The sequence below is a fragment of the Lactuca sativa genome, chromosome 6, assembly GCF_002870075.4.
Source record: "Lactuca sativa cultivar Salinas chromosome 6, Lsat_Salinas_v11, whole genome shotgun sequence".
Lineage (NCBI taxonomy): Eukaryota > Viridiplantae > Streptophyta > Magnoliopsida > Asterales > Asteraceae > Lactuca > Lactuca sativa.
In genome coordinates, this window is record NC_056628.2 from 42,757,915 (window position 1) to 42,776,667 (window position 18,753).

At 34.7% G+C, this 18,753-nt stretch overlaps 1 protein-coding gene across 1 annotated transcript; it reads right to left on the bottom strand.

Annotated features, from left to right (window-relative positions):
• Positions 1-2,769: 2,769 nt before the first annotated feature.
• LOC111893086 (uncharacterized) lies at positions 2,770-4,053 on the bottom strand. The gene has a single exon (XM_023889164.3). It carries the CDS (start codon positions 3,748-3,750, stop codon positions 2,881-2,883), a length of 870 nt encoding a protein of 289 aa, XP_023744932.1. The 5' UTR covers positions 3,751-4,053; the 3' UTR covers positions 2,770-2,880.
• Between the last annotated feature and the right edge of the window lie 14,700 nt (positions 4,054-18,753).

Genomic DNA, 18,753 nt, shown 5'->3' on the forward strand with positions numbered 1-18,753 from the left:
TATACACTGCACCGAGAGGCAAAACAAATATGCGGTAAAGGTTATGTGTTGTATGGATTTGTCACACAGGAAAAAAAATACATTCATTTACATGTTGTATTTCATGCATAAAATATGTTTTATGGTGGATGTGGTAATGCGTGGTATGGCATCCATTAGTTTTGTTAGATATAATAAAAAATGACATGACATTTAAAAAATATGATGAGTGATGTATCACACCCTCAAAATTAAACTTTGTTATATGGACAAAATATGTTTACCAACACTAAAATCCAAGTGTACTCTGTCAAAGGTGCATAAACAAAGAAGAGGCGAAATGTAGCCGTTATTCAAGTTGCAAATAGGATCCCTTCACACCAGGTCAAAGTCTACATGAAAACAATTTTTATTTCATGTTGATTTTGTTTAATAATAGAATGAACCAGTGAGAATTGTTTTGGCTAAAATAGTAATTTCATGCTATAATTATTTGCATGATAAGAAACTACTATAATGAGAAAAAATTAATATAATCTTTTGAATAAAGCAAATTAAAAGGTTTAAAGACTTCATTTTAACCACGGTTCAATAATATTTGAACTAAAAAGCTCAATCCATTCTTTTGTTGATAGATCAATCAGTGTTTACATCATATATATATATATATATATATATATATATATATATATATATATATATATATATATATATATATATATATATATATATATATATATATACACTTAGGTTCAAATGTTTTCCCTATCTATTGTGTGCATGTATGATTAATTCTGGACCAATCATTTTAGTTATTTTAAGAAAGTAATTAATGCATATTAAATGTTGTAGATGTAATTAATATCCATTATATCTTCAACATGTAATATGCATTAACTACTTTCTTAAAATAACTACAATGATTGGTCCAGAATCAATCATACATGCACACAATAGATAGTGAAAACAAAATAACCTAACCATATATATATATATATATATATATATATATATATATATATATATATATATATATATATATACACACACTAGATGTGTGTCCGCACAGGTCAGTATACGATAAATAACTCTTTTGACGAATAGGTTTTTTTACAGAAAATAATTATTATATTTTATTATAATTTATTATGTAATAAAAAATTACCACTTTTAATTATAAAAATTATGTTTAGAATTTATATTTATATTGTCTGTTTTTATATTTGATGTAAATTAATTATTATTGGTGTTTAGTTTAAAAAATAAATAAAATTATATAGATGAATTTAATATTTTAAAATTATCATTTTGCTACAAATTAAATTTTTAATAAACTTCCTTAACTAAGACTTCAAAATTTTGGTAAGTATTAATTATTTTGTTTCTAAGAAAATATTCTAATATTTTATTGTTCGTAAAAATAAATATGTATAATATTCAAAAATTATATGTTTTAACATATTTCAATGTAAAATATGTTAGCAATATTATTTTAGAATATTAAAATATTATATATATATATATATATATATATATATATATATATATATATATATATATAAAATTTATGAACAATAGATATTAGAATATTTCATTAAAGAAAAAATGAGGTCACACTCTTGTAAAAATAATCATGTCCCAAATGAATCTAACATATATTATAAAAGATATTATTCATATCTTGAATATTAAGATGTATAAGATACAAAAAAAAAAAACAAAAAAAAAAAAAGCAAAAAACAAAAAACAAAAAAAAATTATACAAATCAATTATGTATAACAAAATCATTATTAATTTTTAAAGTTTTGAAGTCTTGAATTAAGGAATGTTATTAAAATTTAATTTCGAGCAAAATGATAATTTTATAATATTAAATTCATCTATATAAATTTATTTATATTTCTTAAATCAGACACCAATAATAAGTAATTTACATCAAATATAAAAACAGACAATATAAATATAAATTTTATATATATTTTAATTAAAAGTGATAATTTTTATTACATGATAACTAATAATAAAATCTAATAATTATTACGGTAAAAATATATTTTTTTTATTTACTAATAAATATTATTATCATTATTATTATTATGAAAGTGATGATGGGCTTATAAGTCGATTAGTTGGGCTCGTGACAGGTCAGTGCATGGTAAGAGAATGGGCATCGTGGATTCGTGGTCCTCTCTTATAACAATATTTTCTATGGAATTTATTTATTTTTTTGGAAATTAAATAACCAAAAATAAGTTCAAAGATTCCGTCGTATATTTCTAGCCATAATTTACCAATATCATATTTCTAATTTATATTCAATTTTCATGATCCCACACGTGTTCCAGTTGACGTCAACTTTTCCATTGTATTCAGGTAAAAGAATAACTTCTTATTTAATACATTATAGAAAGAAAACAAGAAACTATGTATAAATAATAATAATATACGATTTTTAATTAATAATTTCCTTATAATTTATACAAATCCCAATATATAAGGCAGCTAACTGGTTTCTTTTCGATATTTTAGAAGTCCATATAAAAAAATGGTAAGTAATGCTGTAAAGTTTCCATTATATACAAATATATTTGGTAAGAAATTAATCCATAACGTATTTTTTTGTTATTAAGTATACTATATACTTCGTAATAAACTTGAACAATTATTATGTATTATTTAATTAACTAAATAAAATTGTCATGATAATAAATACATTGATTACAATTCTTGGATTCGTAAACCTTTTTACAAAATTTATATTATATATGATTAATTAATCCAACTAGATAGGAAAAAAAGATTAAAAAATATATATATTTAGAAATAAGACAAACTAAAAATAAAAATGAAAACAAAAGATTGACCGATTAATCACAATTAAAAGTTTACACAAGTCAAACTCATACAAGAATCCGATCCCATGTTCTTGCTGGTTCTGATTTACACCTGCTCAGAATCAATGGCGCAGCTTTGATTGCTTTCAATTCTTCAACCTCATTGCTTTTATTACATGTACTTTCTTCATTCATTTCTCCATTTTCATTCCCAATAACTTCTTCTTCTCCTTCTTCTCCTTCTTCAATACTCAAATTTTTAATTTTTTCTTTAACTTCTTCCTCCCCTGTTTCTCCGCCTGTTGATTCCCATAATTTACCTGCTAATGAAGAAGATCTGTAGGGAGCAGATCTGCATCTTGTCAACAGAAATGCATTTCGGGGTGGTGATCGTGAAATCAAGCCCTGATTATCAGCTTCTAGAGTCAAATCTTCAACTTCTTTTTCTTCTTCGTCGTCATCGCCATTGTCGCCGGAGACGTTTCGGGGAGCAGATGTCGGAGAAGCATCAATCACCGGTGAATCATGTAAATCCCTGGATGTTTTGCAATACCCACATCGGAAACACGAGACCCATTTGCTCCAAAGGCTTCTACACGATTTTGGTCTGAGTTTTCTTAGGCAACGGCAAAGGCGGTTACTTGGGTGGTGGCGGCGGTGGGAGGAGGTGGTGGTGGTGGTGGCGATGGTGGTTTTCTTGTTTTTCTTGGAGCGTCTGACACGGACTTGGCCGATGCACGTGACTTTAGGGGAAGATGGTTCTTGTGTGGTCTCGATAACTGTGTTTTTCTTCCATCTGAACATGGGGCTCGCACGTGATCTTCTTCCTCTGTTACTGCTCTTGCTTCCCACGTTGCTTCTTAAGAACCTCATCAATGGCGGAGGAAACTTCTCTGTTCTTCCAGGGCTTGATATGGGTTTCGTTGGTTTCTTCATCTTCTCTGTTCTTCAAATGAATCACATTCACAACTCCAAAAATCCCGCACTGTTTTTCACATAACGAAGATCAAAACCCAAACAGAAACACACACAAACGGTGGGATTCAAACAAGAACACACAGACTGAGACTGTGTGTGCTTGTTGAATTTCGAACTGAAGCTCTGTTTCGATTTCTCTCTCTAGCTTCATCAATGGAGTTTTTGAAGGTTTAGAGAGAGGGGAAGAGACTAGAGAGAGTATAATGCTTGGATGGTGGTTAATATAGGCTAGTGTTTTTACAAGAAATGTAAACCTAAAATAATAATAATCGACGTACAACTTTTGATGCTTTTAGTACAATTGGATACAGCAATGTTGCGTCAGTAACATGGGTTTACCTTAACATATGCCGTTTTCACCATATGACATCCTCAAAATTGGTGACAATATGAAAACCCTTATCAACATTTGGATTCAACATATCAATTCTTATTTACTTTATTAAAGAAAATCGATAACAATTTTAAAATTATAAAAATATAAAGGAAAGATGAATTAAAATTAATCAACAATAAGCTAATGTCCGAGATCCTTCGTCCATGGAGTCTCGAAGAGATGTGATTTAATGTTAAAGGTTACGAGATAAAAACATAGTTAATGTCTAGATGTGATTTAATGTTAAAGGTTACGAGATAAAAACATAGTTAATGTCTAAGATTCTATACGTATAATGTCAAATAAATTTAGTATTGTCTAACATTGAAAAATACTTGAGGCAAAATGGACTTAAATGTTAAAATAAGGATTTACTTACAAAATTGTTCTAGTATAGTAGTAAAATAAACAAATCATTAGACTTTGTGACAATAGCCTTGAATTTTATTTATTTATTTATTTTTTTGAAAACATACTACATCTTGTGAAACAACCTTGAGATTGAATGTAAATAAAGGGGTTTGATCCTCACAATAGAATAATTTCAATTTAGTATTTATTACTAAATTTATGTTCCTAGTTTGAAAAAAAAATCGTTTCAGGAAATCCAAGGGATTGTTTGATCTTGTATACACTAATGTGTGGACCCTTCAAATCCATCACAAGGGACGGAAAAAACTACTATGTCATATTTAAAGATAGTTTCAGCAGATGTGATTTTGTTTATATGATTAAGCATAAGTCTGACACTTTGAAAAGTTTTAAGTATTAGAACAAAGTAGGGAATCAATTGGGCATGAAGATAAAAGGGTTTTCGATTTAAAAGGAAAGGAGAATGACTTAGTATCTAATTCATTGATCATCATAGAGATTGTGGAATAGTTTCTTAATTACCTTATCTAAGGACACCAAAATGTAATGGTGTTGTTAAAAAGCGAATCAAATGTTATATGGTTCGATCTATGATGAGCCGTGTTTTGCTACCAATTACATTTTTGGGGAATATACACTTGAAATAGTACATCATGTTTTGAACCTTGTAACCGACTAAGTGGGTTTGCAAACACCTCATGAAACGTGGACTTGGAAAGTTCCCTCACATTTATTTTTGGTGTTTTTAGGTCTTTCGTTAGACGAGGAACCAATGACCAACTTGAATTGAGATCTAAGAAGTGTTACATTGTTGGGTATTCACTAAAAACTTTTGATATTTGTTTTAAAGGCCCATGAGCATCATGCTTATATCTCAAAATGAGTGTTCCTTGAGAGAAAGAACATATATATTAAGAAGTCAGTGGGAGTCATATTGACCTTGAAGAAATCGAGATATGACCGACATTGAGCCTATAGTTGGAACTAGCTCTCAACTTGAGGTTGAAATACCAATTAAGTCAAATGACATTGCCTTACCTCTTCAAAGATCTAGTAGAGTTAGTGTACCACCTGAGTTTTGTGGATTTCATCTAACTGTGGAAGGTGACACATTGATTAGTGATAAAACACTGATCAATTTGGATAATCCTAATAGCTACTAAGAAGTAATGGTGGGCCCTAAGGCTGCCAATGGGAAGGGTATAAGGATAGCGAAATTCAGTCCATGAAATTAGATCTTAAATATGAATACAATGGGAAAAATTAGATCTTAAATATGAAGACTAACATGGATAGGAATGTACATAAATTCAAAGCTACTATGGTGGAAAAGGGTTTCGCTCGGACTCAAGAAATAAATTATGATGATACATTCTCACAAGTAGTTGAGAAAATGTCTATTTTGTTATTTGTTACCATTGTTGCCTTCTTTTATAATAAGATATTGTAAAATGGATGTTTAAATGATTTTCCTTAGCATGAAACTTTTGAAGGATGTATGACACGTTCTGAAAGTATTTAAACATACAAAGTTTTTAAAAAGGTGTGTGTGAGCTTAAAGCATCGCATAGCACGGAATATGTGCTTCTGTAAGAAGAGTCAAAAAGTATTGTCTTTATAAAAGTCCAGATAAATCTTGAGCATATATTAAAGCTAGTAAGAGTGTTGTTGTCTTCCTGGTATTGCATGTTGATGAAAATACTACTCATTAGAAACATTTTCCTTAAGTTGCAAAGTGTAAAAGTTCGAGCATTATTTCACTATGATGGAATTAGGGAAAAGCGATATTGATACTTGGTATTCGGATCTAAAATAATAAATCGAAATGTTTAATAAGACTCCGTCAAAGCACATATATGAATAATGTGTTCAAAAGTTTCAACATGGAAAATTCCAAGAAAAGGATTGTTCATATACATCATAGCAGGGAGTTGAGTGAATCTCAAAGTCCTTTAATATAGTCATTAAAATGAGAAGATGATCTGGTTCCCATATGCTTCGGATATAGTATCAATATTGTATTGTTATGAGTAGTGTTTGTGCAGATGTCTTAAATGTTTTAAGCATCATGAGAAAATATAAGAAATTTCACGACTGAATCGTTAGACAATTGTCAAGAACATTCTGAGGTATTGAAAGATACCCAAGGAATGGTTACTTGTAGATAGTAGAGAACATGATTGAGAAAGAGCTATAGTGACATGATTTATAGAGATGACTTTTAGTCATAGTCTAAATAGATATTCATTTTGAATTATAGTACGGTAACATGAGAGGTTTCATGTAGGAGATGGTGGTAGACTCAAAAATACGAGTCATATTACATTAGTTCAAGTGAAGTATCCAAGGAACATACCTGGACTAGAAGACTTTATAGTTGACCTTAGATTTGTTTTGAGTAACAAATTGCCATTGGAATTATTTTGTAAAGGTGCAGTCATGTTGACTAATGATCCTTGAGATCACAGAAGGTCAGTGCATAAAAGGAGGAAATTCCACTACATCCAAGATAAAGTTGAAGATGGAGATTTATTTGTGAAGTGAATATCTTTCTGATGATTCGTTCACGATAGTAATCACCAAGGTAAAACATGAAATGCATGCTAAGGGCATGTAACGACCCAATTTTAAAGTCCAAAAATTTCATTTTTAATTAATTGATTTATAAAAACATTTATAAGAAAACACCAGCTAATAATAACTTTTCATAAATCCACAACTCATGTCTAAAAACCACTCACAAAATGAAACAATGTCAGAGTACAATCCCAAGAAACTCTAATGCGGAAAACCAACATGTGTGTATGATGTGCCGCTACCGTGCCAGCTCCTTCCCCTTCACTGAAGAGGTACCTGAAACCAAAATTGTAAACTGTAAGCTCGAAGCTTAGTGAGTTCCCCCATCGAACCACATACCATACAATCACGCAACATACATACTGCCGGGCAATTCTGGGGTGCCCTACCTACCCGGTACGACCATTCTGGGGTGCCGACCTACCCGTGCGGCCATTCTTGGGTGCCGTCCTACCCGTGTCAACCCATTCTGGGGGGGCTGACCTACCCGTGTCAAGACATTCTGGGGTGCTGACCTACCCGTCGGTCCTAACAACCGAACTTGGCGACTATTCCCCTCCTGGGGTGCTGACCTACCCGTGTCAATACTGAATGGATTTTTAACCGATGAAGAAGTTATGGATTTTTAACGGAATTTTCGTGTCCCGACCCGTTAAAAGTAAATAATTAAAAATAATGTCAAAATTAGCCGATGAAGTCTAAACGAGAGTTGTATAGTATATTCTCACCTACGCGTGCATCTAAAGAACGTCGAAAACGGAGCTCGTACGCGAAAGTTACGGATTTTACAAGTTCGAGGACCGAAATCTGAGGCTGTCAGGTCTGCCATGGCGTGGCACAGTTCGCCGCGACCCGGCCAGTGACTAAGAGCATCCAATCAACAGAAGAGGATAAGGCTGACTCACCACGACGTGTCACACCCTCTGCCACGACGTAGCACTCAAAAAATGGCCTTATAAATAGATTTCAAGGGCTCCGAGTTCCATTGCTCAGTTCTCTTCTTTCTCGCGCCGAAACTCTGCATTTAAGCCCCCGAGACCCTCCCGAAGCCCCGCTTTTCACACCCAAGTCCCGAAGGAAGTTCTAAACTCTCAAGAGTCCCGAGAATCCGGAGATTTTACCGCGTTTTCAACTCTTCCTGTCGAAGTTCTGCTCGATTCTTCTCTCGACTACTTCAAATCAACCAATTCAATCAAGTGAGTTCATACCCCTATAATCTACACTTTCAAATGCTTTATAAATGCTTTTTATACACTTTTAAGTGGGGGGGGGGGGGGGGGGGAATACAAGTAAACACACGGTTATCCCCGTGTGAAAGACATAAATCTTTGTTATACTTTTTGGTTATGAAATCAATCACATGTGATTTATAATTAACATACAATTGGACTTACTACACTTTTAGCCGTTTCACCAAACAGAGTACTTCAAATAGCTTTCTCAAATGTTTTTACATGTTAAAACACTTTTAGAAACTGTCTTACAAACTGTATGTTTCCTTTTTGAATCTATTATAGTTGTGCTTCAAACAAATGTTTTCTTACACTTAAACTGTCTTGTCAACTGTTTTCGAATCGTTTTATAAAATGACATCAAGTCATAAATTCTTATTTATTAAACTTTTCAAAGGTTTTACAAAACTTCTTTTATACTTATTGTTAAATGCTTGCCTATATATGTATAGTTAAATAAGAAAGGTTTAAAAGACTTAGAACTGCTAGCTCGCCTTATTTCTTTTTTTGTTCTCGTTGGGATGTGGCCTTAGGGTATCAGTTATTCGTCCGAATGTCGTCTAAATATTAGTTATATATATCATGTATACCTATATAGACATAAATGTTCCATCAGTTAGTTCAGTTCCGACACTCTTAGGTAGCAAGGGTGTATAAACCTACTTGGACACTCATCAATTACATTCCGGTAAACTATTATAGGAACAGTTTAGGGGATACAAAACATTATTCCTATTACAAGGAATTACACCAGAGTCAGTTCATTCATGAGTCTATACTACATGTTATATGAAGGGATACTCTTACAGAGATTCCTCTTACATGGATACACTTATATGGATACTCTTACAGGGATACTTTTACATAGATACTATATGATAAGATACTATTACATATTATATGCATAGATATTATTAGATTAGATATGTCTATCCTAGTACCAAAGGATACTATAAGGGGTTAACCACTCCTAAACCCGGTTGTTAGTAACAGAGGTAAATGCACATCTATAGATGTCTACGTTTGATACCATTACAGGTATACTTAAGGGACTAACTATTCCTACACCCGGCTGTTAGCAACAGAGGTAAATGTACATCTACAAATGTCTACGGTTGATACCATTACATGTATACTTAAGGGACTAACTATTCCTACACCCGACTGTTAGTAACAGAGGTAAATGCACATCTACGGATGTCTACGGTTGATCCATTTAAGGCGAGTTTCCACACCGTGTTTATTCTACTACCAAAGGATAATACTTAATTTATTAGCTCATTACCTTTATTTTGTGATACATTCACATAACGACGGGGTAGACTAATACCTATATAATTATATTGTTACCTTTATTTTGTGTCACGTTCACATAACCGACGAGGTAGATCATACTGGAATATCTTAGTACCAAAGGATACAACATAAGTTAATATATTATTACTTTTATAGTTTTATAATAATAGTTAAACAGGGAAAAACCATCACATTTACAGTGATGCGTACTTCTAAAACATTTAGGTCTTGGTAGAAGACTACTTTCAAAACATTTAGGTCTTGCTAGAAGACTACATTCAAAACATTCAGGTCTTGGTAGAAGACTACTTTCAAAACATTCAGGTCTTGGTAGAAGACTACTTTCAAAACGGTCAGGTCTTGGTAGAAGATTACTTTCAAAACATTCGGCCTTTGGTAGAAGACTACTTTTTATACTAGTAGGAAATATGAGATTTTCTACGGTTTTCATACTTATACTAAATGTTTCATCAAACATTCACCAGTCTTTTATAACAACTTTTCAAAGCAATAACATTAAAATACTTATGAATTCACCAGCTTTATTGCTGATACTCGCTTTCAAAATAACTTGTATTCTCAGGTTACAAATAGGCAGGTACCGATGCAAGGTTTAGAGAAGACGGAGCAGTCAAGACTCGTCTTTTATTTTGAGTATTCATTATGTTGTTTTATACTATGAAAGAACACACTTGTAAGCAGAATTATTCTATTAATGCAATGGATGATATTGTTGCTTGTTTACTACTTTAGATTGTTGTGATACATACATGACGTCCTCCACCCCAGAACGTTTCCGCCATTCTCGGTTTTGGGGTGTGACAGATTGGTATCAGAGCATTGTTTATAGTGAATTGAGTATATCAACCCATAAAAGATATACTAACTATAAATACAATGGGATTAAAAATACTCTAACTTAGAGTTTATGCTTCTAAATAATAAAATATTTAAGTAAGTATACGTGCCTGCATTCATACTAAAATCGGTGTCACAACGACAAGAACAAACGTATTATGATTGTTGAATATCACAAGTAAGCTTGGGGATGTATAGTCAGTCTTGGGAGTGGCATAGCCTGATCAACTATGCTGGTCCGAGGAGTGATTAGCATATGCCCAAGAATGGTTGTGATATTGCAACAAGTCTAAAAACTTACCAACATTACCACAATGAGAACATTATAACAGAACCTAAGTCTAAAATACCATAGGGGTGTTTTGTGTTACCATAATTACTTACTTGAGAACTAAAAAGGATCTTCATTACTAAGTTGATAGTTGCTAAATGGATACACTAAGGCTATATGTAACTAGGATGTTATAGACTTAGAATCGGTGAAATTTTTGCTTTACCCCTATTCCTTGTGAATTTGGAGTTAAGGTCACTTATTCGAAAGTCTATCCTGTGTTGATTACATATGACTGGTATGCACTTTACAAATAGCGATGTAACTAATGAAGATTTTCTAATAATTATCTAGATAGTTCGTCTAATAATTATTTCCTTACCCCAATTCTCGCGTAGATAACATGGTTGGACTCCATCCCCACGGCAACCCGTACCTTACGAACGAAGTCATTGCTGGATGGTTTGGAGAAGGACCAGAGAATGATCATGTTATCCCTTTGAATGATCACCACACTAAAGACCTCACGGGTGATGATAACTCCGAACCCAAGGCTGAGAACCTACCCCAGGCAGCTCCCTTTCCAAATCCTAACCCTCGTCCGGCTTTTCATGGCCCGACACCTCCTTGGGTAGAATCCTTGGAAACATGGAGCCAAGGACAAGATCAGCCCATGCCATTTAGTGGTGACCGAAGCTTTTATGACCTAAGCAATGGGGGCTCAGCAGACAGAATCTTGCCAATCCTGGTCCGCAGAGTGGCTCAAAATGAGATTCAAGACAGGACAGCCCTACATCAAATTACAGAAGTTGTCACCAATGCAAAAATGCATACCCTCCGCACCATTCGTCTGGAAGATGCTCGTGAGAGATCTGAGAGAGACCATGAAGCCCTGCTTCAAGCACTGACTGAATCACGAGCCGAAGTCATAGAGCTCCGAGTACGCCAGAGGGTGTACGAAAGACACCTACTTGATATGGAACGCCAACTGGCTGAACTGAGAGTTCACCAGAGGGATGATCGTCACCAGTAGGAGATACTTTAATTTTCTTCTTGTTTTAAAGAACCGTGTTCCTGTCTATGTCCTATGTGGCATTTTCTATGGAATTGCCTTGTACTGTAGGTACTTTTAGTTTGGCCTTTATGCGGCCAAAACTTTGCTACTCAGGATATGATGTAAGACCTTCTATAAGGTCAAAATTTTCCTAGACTTATTACATCTTAAACATCGATGATATTGACAGCCGGCTAACTTCCATGTCACTCTTTGTTCAAATACTCTCATCATACTTTCATTGGAGTTTATCTGAAACATGCTTTAGTCAAGACATTGGACAATAGTAATTTAACTCCGGTGACATTTTCAAGTCTCTTTTAGTGGTTGGATCATGTTATTCACCAACCAACGATACCTCGGCTTGAACAACAAACGTCTTGAGACCATTCTACGAGCTTACCTCTACTCCTTACTAAGGACTGCATCATAGGGATGTAGGCCGGACCTTCGTGAACACACTTCAATTCCGTACTAGGACTGCATCATAGGGATGTAGGTCAAACCCTCAAGAGCACATTTTTACTCTTTACTTAAGCGATCGAAGTACATTTAGGGTCAACCAAAATCGCTCACAAAATCCTTATCTTTCGTGTTACAGAATCATGTCGCCGAAGAAAAACAATCAACCAATCAACCAAACACCAACTCTTTAGATTGATGCAGCTACCTTTCAAGCTGCAGTCGCAGCTGTCGTGTCAGCTGTTCTGACCCACCTTAACGCTAACAACGCGAATGTTAGCGGGATTGTTAACAATAATTCCAATCCAAGTAACAATCAAGTACCTCATCGAGCAACAAACTACCACGACACCCCGAATCCCAATCCCAAGAATAACAAAAGAAAGTTCTAGGCTAAGGCTAAAGGCAAATCACCCCAAGGGGCAAGCAAAAGACAACAACCTGTGGCAACCTTCACAACCACGACTTCTGTACCTCCTACTACCATCCCTTCTAGTATCCCAGTTATCCCTAACCCGGCCAGACAGTATGCTGGCAACCTCCCAAAGTGCAACAAATGCAACTATCACCATCATGGACCTTGTCGGAAAATGCAGTGCTTAAACTGAAATAAAAAGGGACACACCATCCGTTACTGCAAGACTCGGATCCAACACATTACTTCAACCACTAATGTCGAAATCTCTCTAATGTGCCATCTATGTGGCGTAATGGGACACTTCAAGAGGGACTGTCCAACAGAGGAGAACGACGGTGAATCCGTAGGAGTTTGAACTCATAATGGAAAGAGGCAACGAAGGACCCTACTATAGTATAGGTTCACTTCCAATCGTTAGTATTATGTGTGTTTTTAAAACATGTTTAAAACTAGTGCATCTCGAGTCTTATCTTTTGCGAGATCCCGTCAGTTAAGGGACCCTCGTGCTACGTATACTTGCCTTTTGTAGTATACTTTGTTCGCAACAGTATTCCTATAGTTACTATAAAGTACTGTAACTCTGTTAAAAAGTTGCACTGTTGTGTTTTGTCTGTAACGCCTTTATGATCAAATCTAGTGCCTTTATTTCCAGTTGATTCCGATTTTATCATACAACTTGAGTCAATTCGATCCACACAATACCAGTTTCGTGCGTACGTCTCCTTCTCCGTAAACGTCTTTCTAGCGAAGACATCATAATCAGTAGAAGTTGGTTAAGTCTACATCGAGCCGACATCAGGTGCTTTGATAAAGCAGTTCATCTTAACCTCCCTGTCAAAGAACCTCTTGTTATTTACAAAGACAAATCAAGTACGAAACTTCGCATCATTTCGTGTATTTAAGCTCAAAAGTGCTTATGAAGGGACTATCACACATTCCTTGCACACATTGTCGATACGAGCCAAGAAGTGAAGGACATTCAGAACATCCCAAAAGTACGTGACTTTCCCAACACCTTTCCAGAAGAACTATCGGGATTACCACCACAACGTCAATTCGAGTTCAGAATCGACTTAGTTAGAAGGGTTACCCCAGTAGCCAAATCACCTTATCGTCTAGCTCCAACTGAGATGCAAGAACTTCCTAGTGAGCTTAACAAACTCCTCAGAAGAGGATTCTTTAGGCCAAGTTTCTCACTTGGAGGAGCACCGAACTTGTCTGTAAACAAGAAAGAGCGTTCCAAACGCTAAAGTAAGCCTGATGCATCGTACCAATATTATCCCTACCAAAAGGGATAGAATATTTTGTGGTGTAATGCGATGCATCCAACCAAGGACTTGGTTGCATTATTATACAAGAGGAAAGGTCACTGCCTATACCTCAAGACAGCTTAAGACACATGAAGTTAACTATTCAACACGTGATCTTGAGTCATGAGCAGCGGTAATTGCTCTGAAGATCTGGAGACACTACTTGTAGGGTACAGGGTGTACTATCTTCACAGACCACAAAAACATTCAACATACATTCGACCAAGAAGAGTTATGCAGACAAAAGACGGAAGCTCTTGGAATTTCAGGTCGGGGACCGAGTGCTATTAAAGGTCTCGCCCTGGAAAGGGTTAATACGTTTCGGAAAACGTGGGAAACTAAACCCAAGATAAATTGGACCATTCGAGATCCTTGCAAGGATCGGCCCGGTAGCCTACAAACTTCGTCTACCGCAGGAACTCAATAACGTACACCCTACCTTTCATGTGTCAAACTTGAAGAAATGTTTGTCCGATGAGACCCTCGTCGTCCCTCTAGAAGAAATCGAAATCAGCAAGAGTCTCCACTTTATAGAAGAGCCAATTGAAATCATAGATACGGAAATTAAAAGAACAAAACAAAATCGCATACCCATCGTGAAGGTCCGCTGGAATGCAAAGAAAGGACCTGAATGCACATGGTAACGCGAAGATCAGACAAAACAAAAATACCCTCATCTGTTTCCCTAGTCCACAAATAATTACCTTACATTAAATTTTGGGACGAAATTCCCTCTAACGGGGAGATGATGTGACAACCCGATATTTTGAAACAATAAAATGTAACACCAGTCAAATTTAGGTCAAAATATAACTTTCCTAAAATCTTATTTGGGTTAAATAAAGTAGTAGGAATCGTATCAAGGTTTTCGTACATATAAAGAACCATAAAATCCGAGTTATAACGAAGAAGTTATGATCAACCGAAGATTCTTGACAAAACCGGCAACACCGATTAAACGAAAAACGCGAAGTTTCAATACAATAGTTTTTAGCCTTAAGTATCTAACTGAAAGTTGTAGTTAACATTAAACCGTAAACGTACGTAAAAAGAACGTCCAAATCTGACTTCGTATGAGGAAGTTATGATTTTTCCAAGTTCCGAATATAGCAGTAGACAGCTAAAAACTCGAAATAGAGATCGAGAGACTTTTGGCCAAAAAAATCTAAATGAGAATTGAGGGTCTCAACAATATTAGCGCAACGGTAAAAAGTCTGACGAAAACGGACATCGGATGAAGAAGTTATGGATTTTTAATGGAATTTTCGTGTCCCGACCCGTTAAAAATAAATAATTAAAAATAATGTCAAAATTAGCCGATGAAGTCTAAACGAGAGTTGTATAGTATATTCTCACCTACGCGTGCATCTAAAGAACGTCGAAAACGGAGCTCGTACGCGAAAGTTACGGATTTTACAAGTTCGAGGCCCGAAATCTGAGGTTGTCAGGTCTGCCACGACGTGGCACAGTTCGCCGCGACCCGGCCAGTGACTAAGAGCATCCAATCAACAGAAGAGGATAAGTCTGACTCACCATGACGTGTCACACCCTCTTCCACGACGTAGCACTCAAAAAATGGCCTTATAAATAGATTTCAAGGGCTCCGAGTTCCATTGCTCAGTTCTCTTCTTTCTCGCGCCGAAACTCTGCATTTAAGCCCCCGAGACCCTCCCGAAGCCCCGCTTTTCACACCCAAGTCCCAAAGGAAGTTCTAAACTCTCAAGAGTCCCGAGAATCCTGAGATTTTACCGCGTTTTCAACTCTTCCTGTCGAAGTTCTGCTCGATTCTTCTCTCGACTACTTCAAATCAACCAATTCAATCAAGTGAGTTCATACCCCTATAATCTACACTTTCAAATGCTTTATAAATGCTTTTTATACACTTTTAAGTGGGGGGGGGGGGAATACAAGTAAACACACGGTTATCCCCGTGTGAAAGACATAAATCTTTGTTATACTTTTTGGTTATGAAATCAATCACATGTGATTTATAATTAACATACAATTGGACTTACTACACTTTTAGCCGTTTCACCAAACAGAGTACTTCAAATAGCTTTCTCAAATGTTTTTACATGTTAAAACACTTTTAGAAACTGTCTTACAAACTGTATGTTTCCTTTTTGAATCTGTTATAGTTGTGCTTCAAACAAATGTTTTCTTACACTTAAACTGTCTTGTCAACTGTTTTCGAATCGTTTTATAAAATGACATCAAGTCATAAATTCTTATTTATTAAACTTTTCAAAGGTTTTACAAAACTTCTTTTATACTTATTGTTAAATGCTTGCCTATATATGTATAGTTAAATAAGAAAGGTTTAAAAGACTTAGAACTGCTAGCTCGCCTTATTTCTTTTTTTGTTCTCGTTGGGATGTGGCCTTAGGGTATCAGTTATTCGTCCGAATGTCGTCTAAATATTAGTTATATATATCATGTATACCTATATAGACATAAATGTTCCATCAGTTAGTTCAGTTCCGACACTCTTAGGTAGCAAGGGTGTATAAACCTACTTGGACACTCATCAATTACATTCCGGTAAACTATTATAGGAACAGTTTAGGGGATACAAAACATTATTCCTATTACAAGGAATTACACCAGAGTCAGTTCATTCATGAGTCTATACTACATGCTATATGAAGGGATACTCTTACAGAGATTCCTCTTACATGGATACACTTATATGGATACTTTTACAGGGATACTTTTACATAGATACTATATGATAAGATACTATTACATATTATATGCATAGATATTATTAGATTAGATATGTCTATCCTAGTACCAAAGGATACTATAAGGGGTTAACCACTCCTAAACCCGGCTGTTAGTAACAGAGGTAAATGCACATCTATAGATGTCTACGGTTGATACCATTACAGGTATACTTAATTGACTAACTATTCCTACACCCGGCTGTTAGCAACAGAGGTAAATGTACATCTACAAATGTCTACGGTTGATACCATTACAGGTATACTTAAGGGACTAACTATTCCTACACCCAACTGTTAGTAACAGAGGTAAATGCACATCTACGGATGTCTACGGTTGATCCATTTAAGGCGAGTTTCCACACCGTGTTTATTCTACTACCAAAGGATAATACTTAATTTATTAGCTCATTACCTTTATTTTGTGATACATTCACATAACGACAGGGTAGACTAATACCTATATAATTATATTGTTACCTTTATTTTGTGTCACGTTCACATAACCGACGAGGTAGATCATACTGGAATATCTTAGTACCAAAGGATACAACATAAGTTAATATATTATTACTTTTATAGTTTTATAATAATAGTTAAACAGGGAAAAACCATCACATTTACAGTGATGTGTACTTCTAAAACATTCAGGTTTTGGTAGAAGACTACTTTCAAAACATTCAGGTCTTGGTAGAAGACTACTTTCAAAACAGTCAGGTCTTGGTAGAAGACTACTTTCAAAACATTCAGGTCTTGGTAGAAGACTACTTTCAAAACGGTCAGGTATTGGTAGAAGATTACTTTCAAAACATTCGGATCTTGGTAGAAGACTACTTTTTATACTAGTAGGAAATATGGGATTTTCTACGGTTTTCATACTTATACTAAATGTTTCATCAAACATTCACTAGTCTTTCATAACAACTTTTCAAAGCAATAACATTAAAATACTTATGAATTCACCAGCTTTATTGTTGATACTCGCTTTCAAAATAACTTGTATTCTCAGGTTACAAATAGGCAGGTACCGATGCAAGGTTTAGAGAAGACGGAGCAGTCAAGACTCGTCTTTTTATTTTGAGTATTCATTATGTTGTTTTATACTATGAAAGAACACACTTGTAAGCAGAATTATTCTATTAATGCAATGGATGATGTTGTTGCTTGTTTACTACTTTACATTGTTGTGATACATACATGACGTCCTCCACCCCAGAACGTTTTCGCCATTCTCGGTTTTGGGGTGTGACAACCACACACACTCCATTAACAATGATAATTTTCGATTTGTTCATCACTCAACTTTATAGTCCCAAATTAGTGTGTTGGTAAACCACGCATGCTCCACTAACGACTTGTAAAGGCTGATGTGCGTTTTCGTGGATTAGCATACACTTCATAGTTTTTTTTCCTAAAGTAACTAGAGTTGGGATTTATAAAGGTTGTGTTAATTCATAGCATCATACTTTTAGAGGTTATGTCATATCAAACTCATTCAACTAATGACCCTCTACCATACAAGGGAGCGGTGGGTGAGAGTTGACACCCATTCACTGGTCATTTTATAGGCCATTTTGTTACCCCCCCCCCCTCCCTCTTAGAGTATGGCTTCGTGAATGAGGCCTACAATTGATTTGAGTGACTTTTATTATACGTATAACATATTAAACATTTAATTATATATAGTATAAGGTGTATTTTAAATTTTTTCAAAACACTAGGTTTAAAATTAATTTGCGAAATTAAAAATTAATTAATTAATTTTAACCAACTAATGATTTACCAATTATCCTTTAATTAATCAATTAAATTAATTTAAATCATTAAGGTTTTAAATAAGTATCTTCAATTAAACAATTAATAAATAATTCAAATTTAAATTATTCTGGATTAAATAATTATAATTATTAGAATAAGTCAAATTTAATCATAATCCCAAATACCCTTCTAATTTTCGAAAAAGGGTATAGGGTTAGCAGGTATTTAATTATCCAAATTTTAAGGCATTTTAA

What these genes read in the sequence shown, in the direction of transcription:
- LOC111893086 (XM_023889164.3), bottom strand. Translation starts at nt 3,750, where the DNA reads ATGAAGAAACCAACGAAACCCATATCAAGCCCTGGAAGAACAGAGAAG.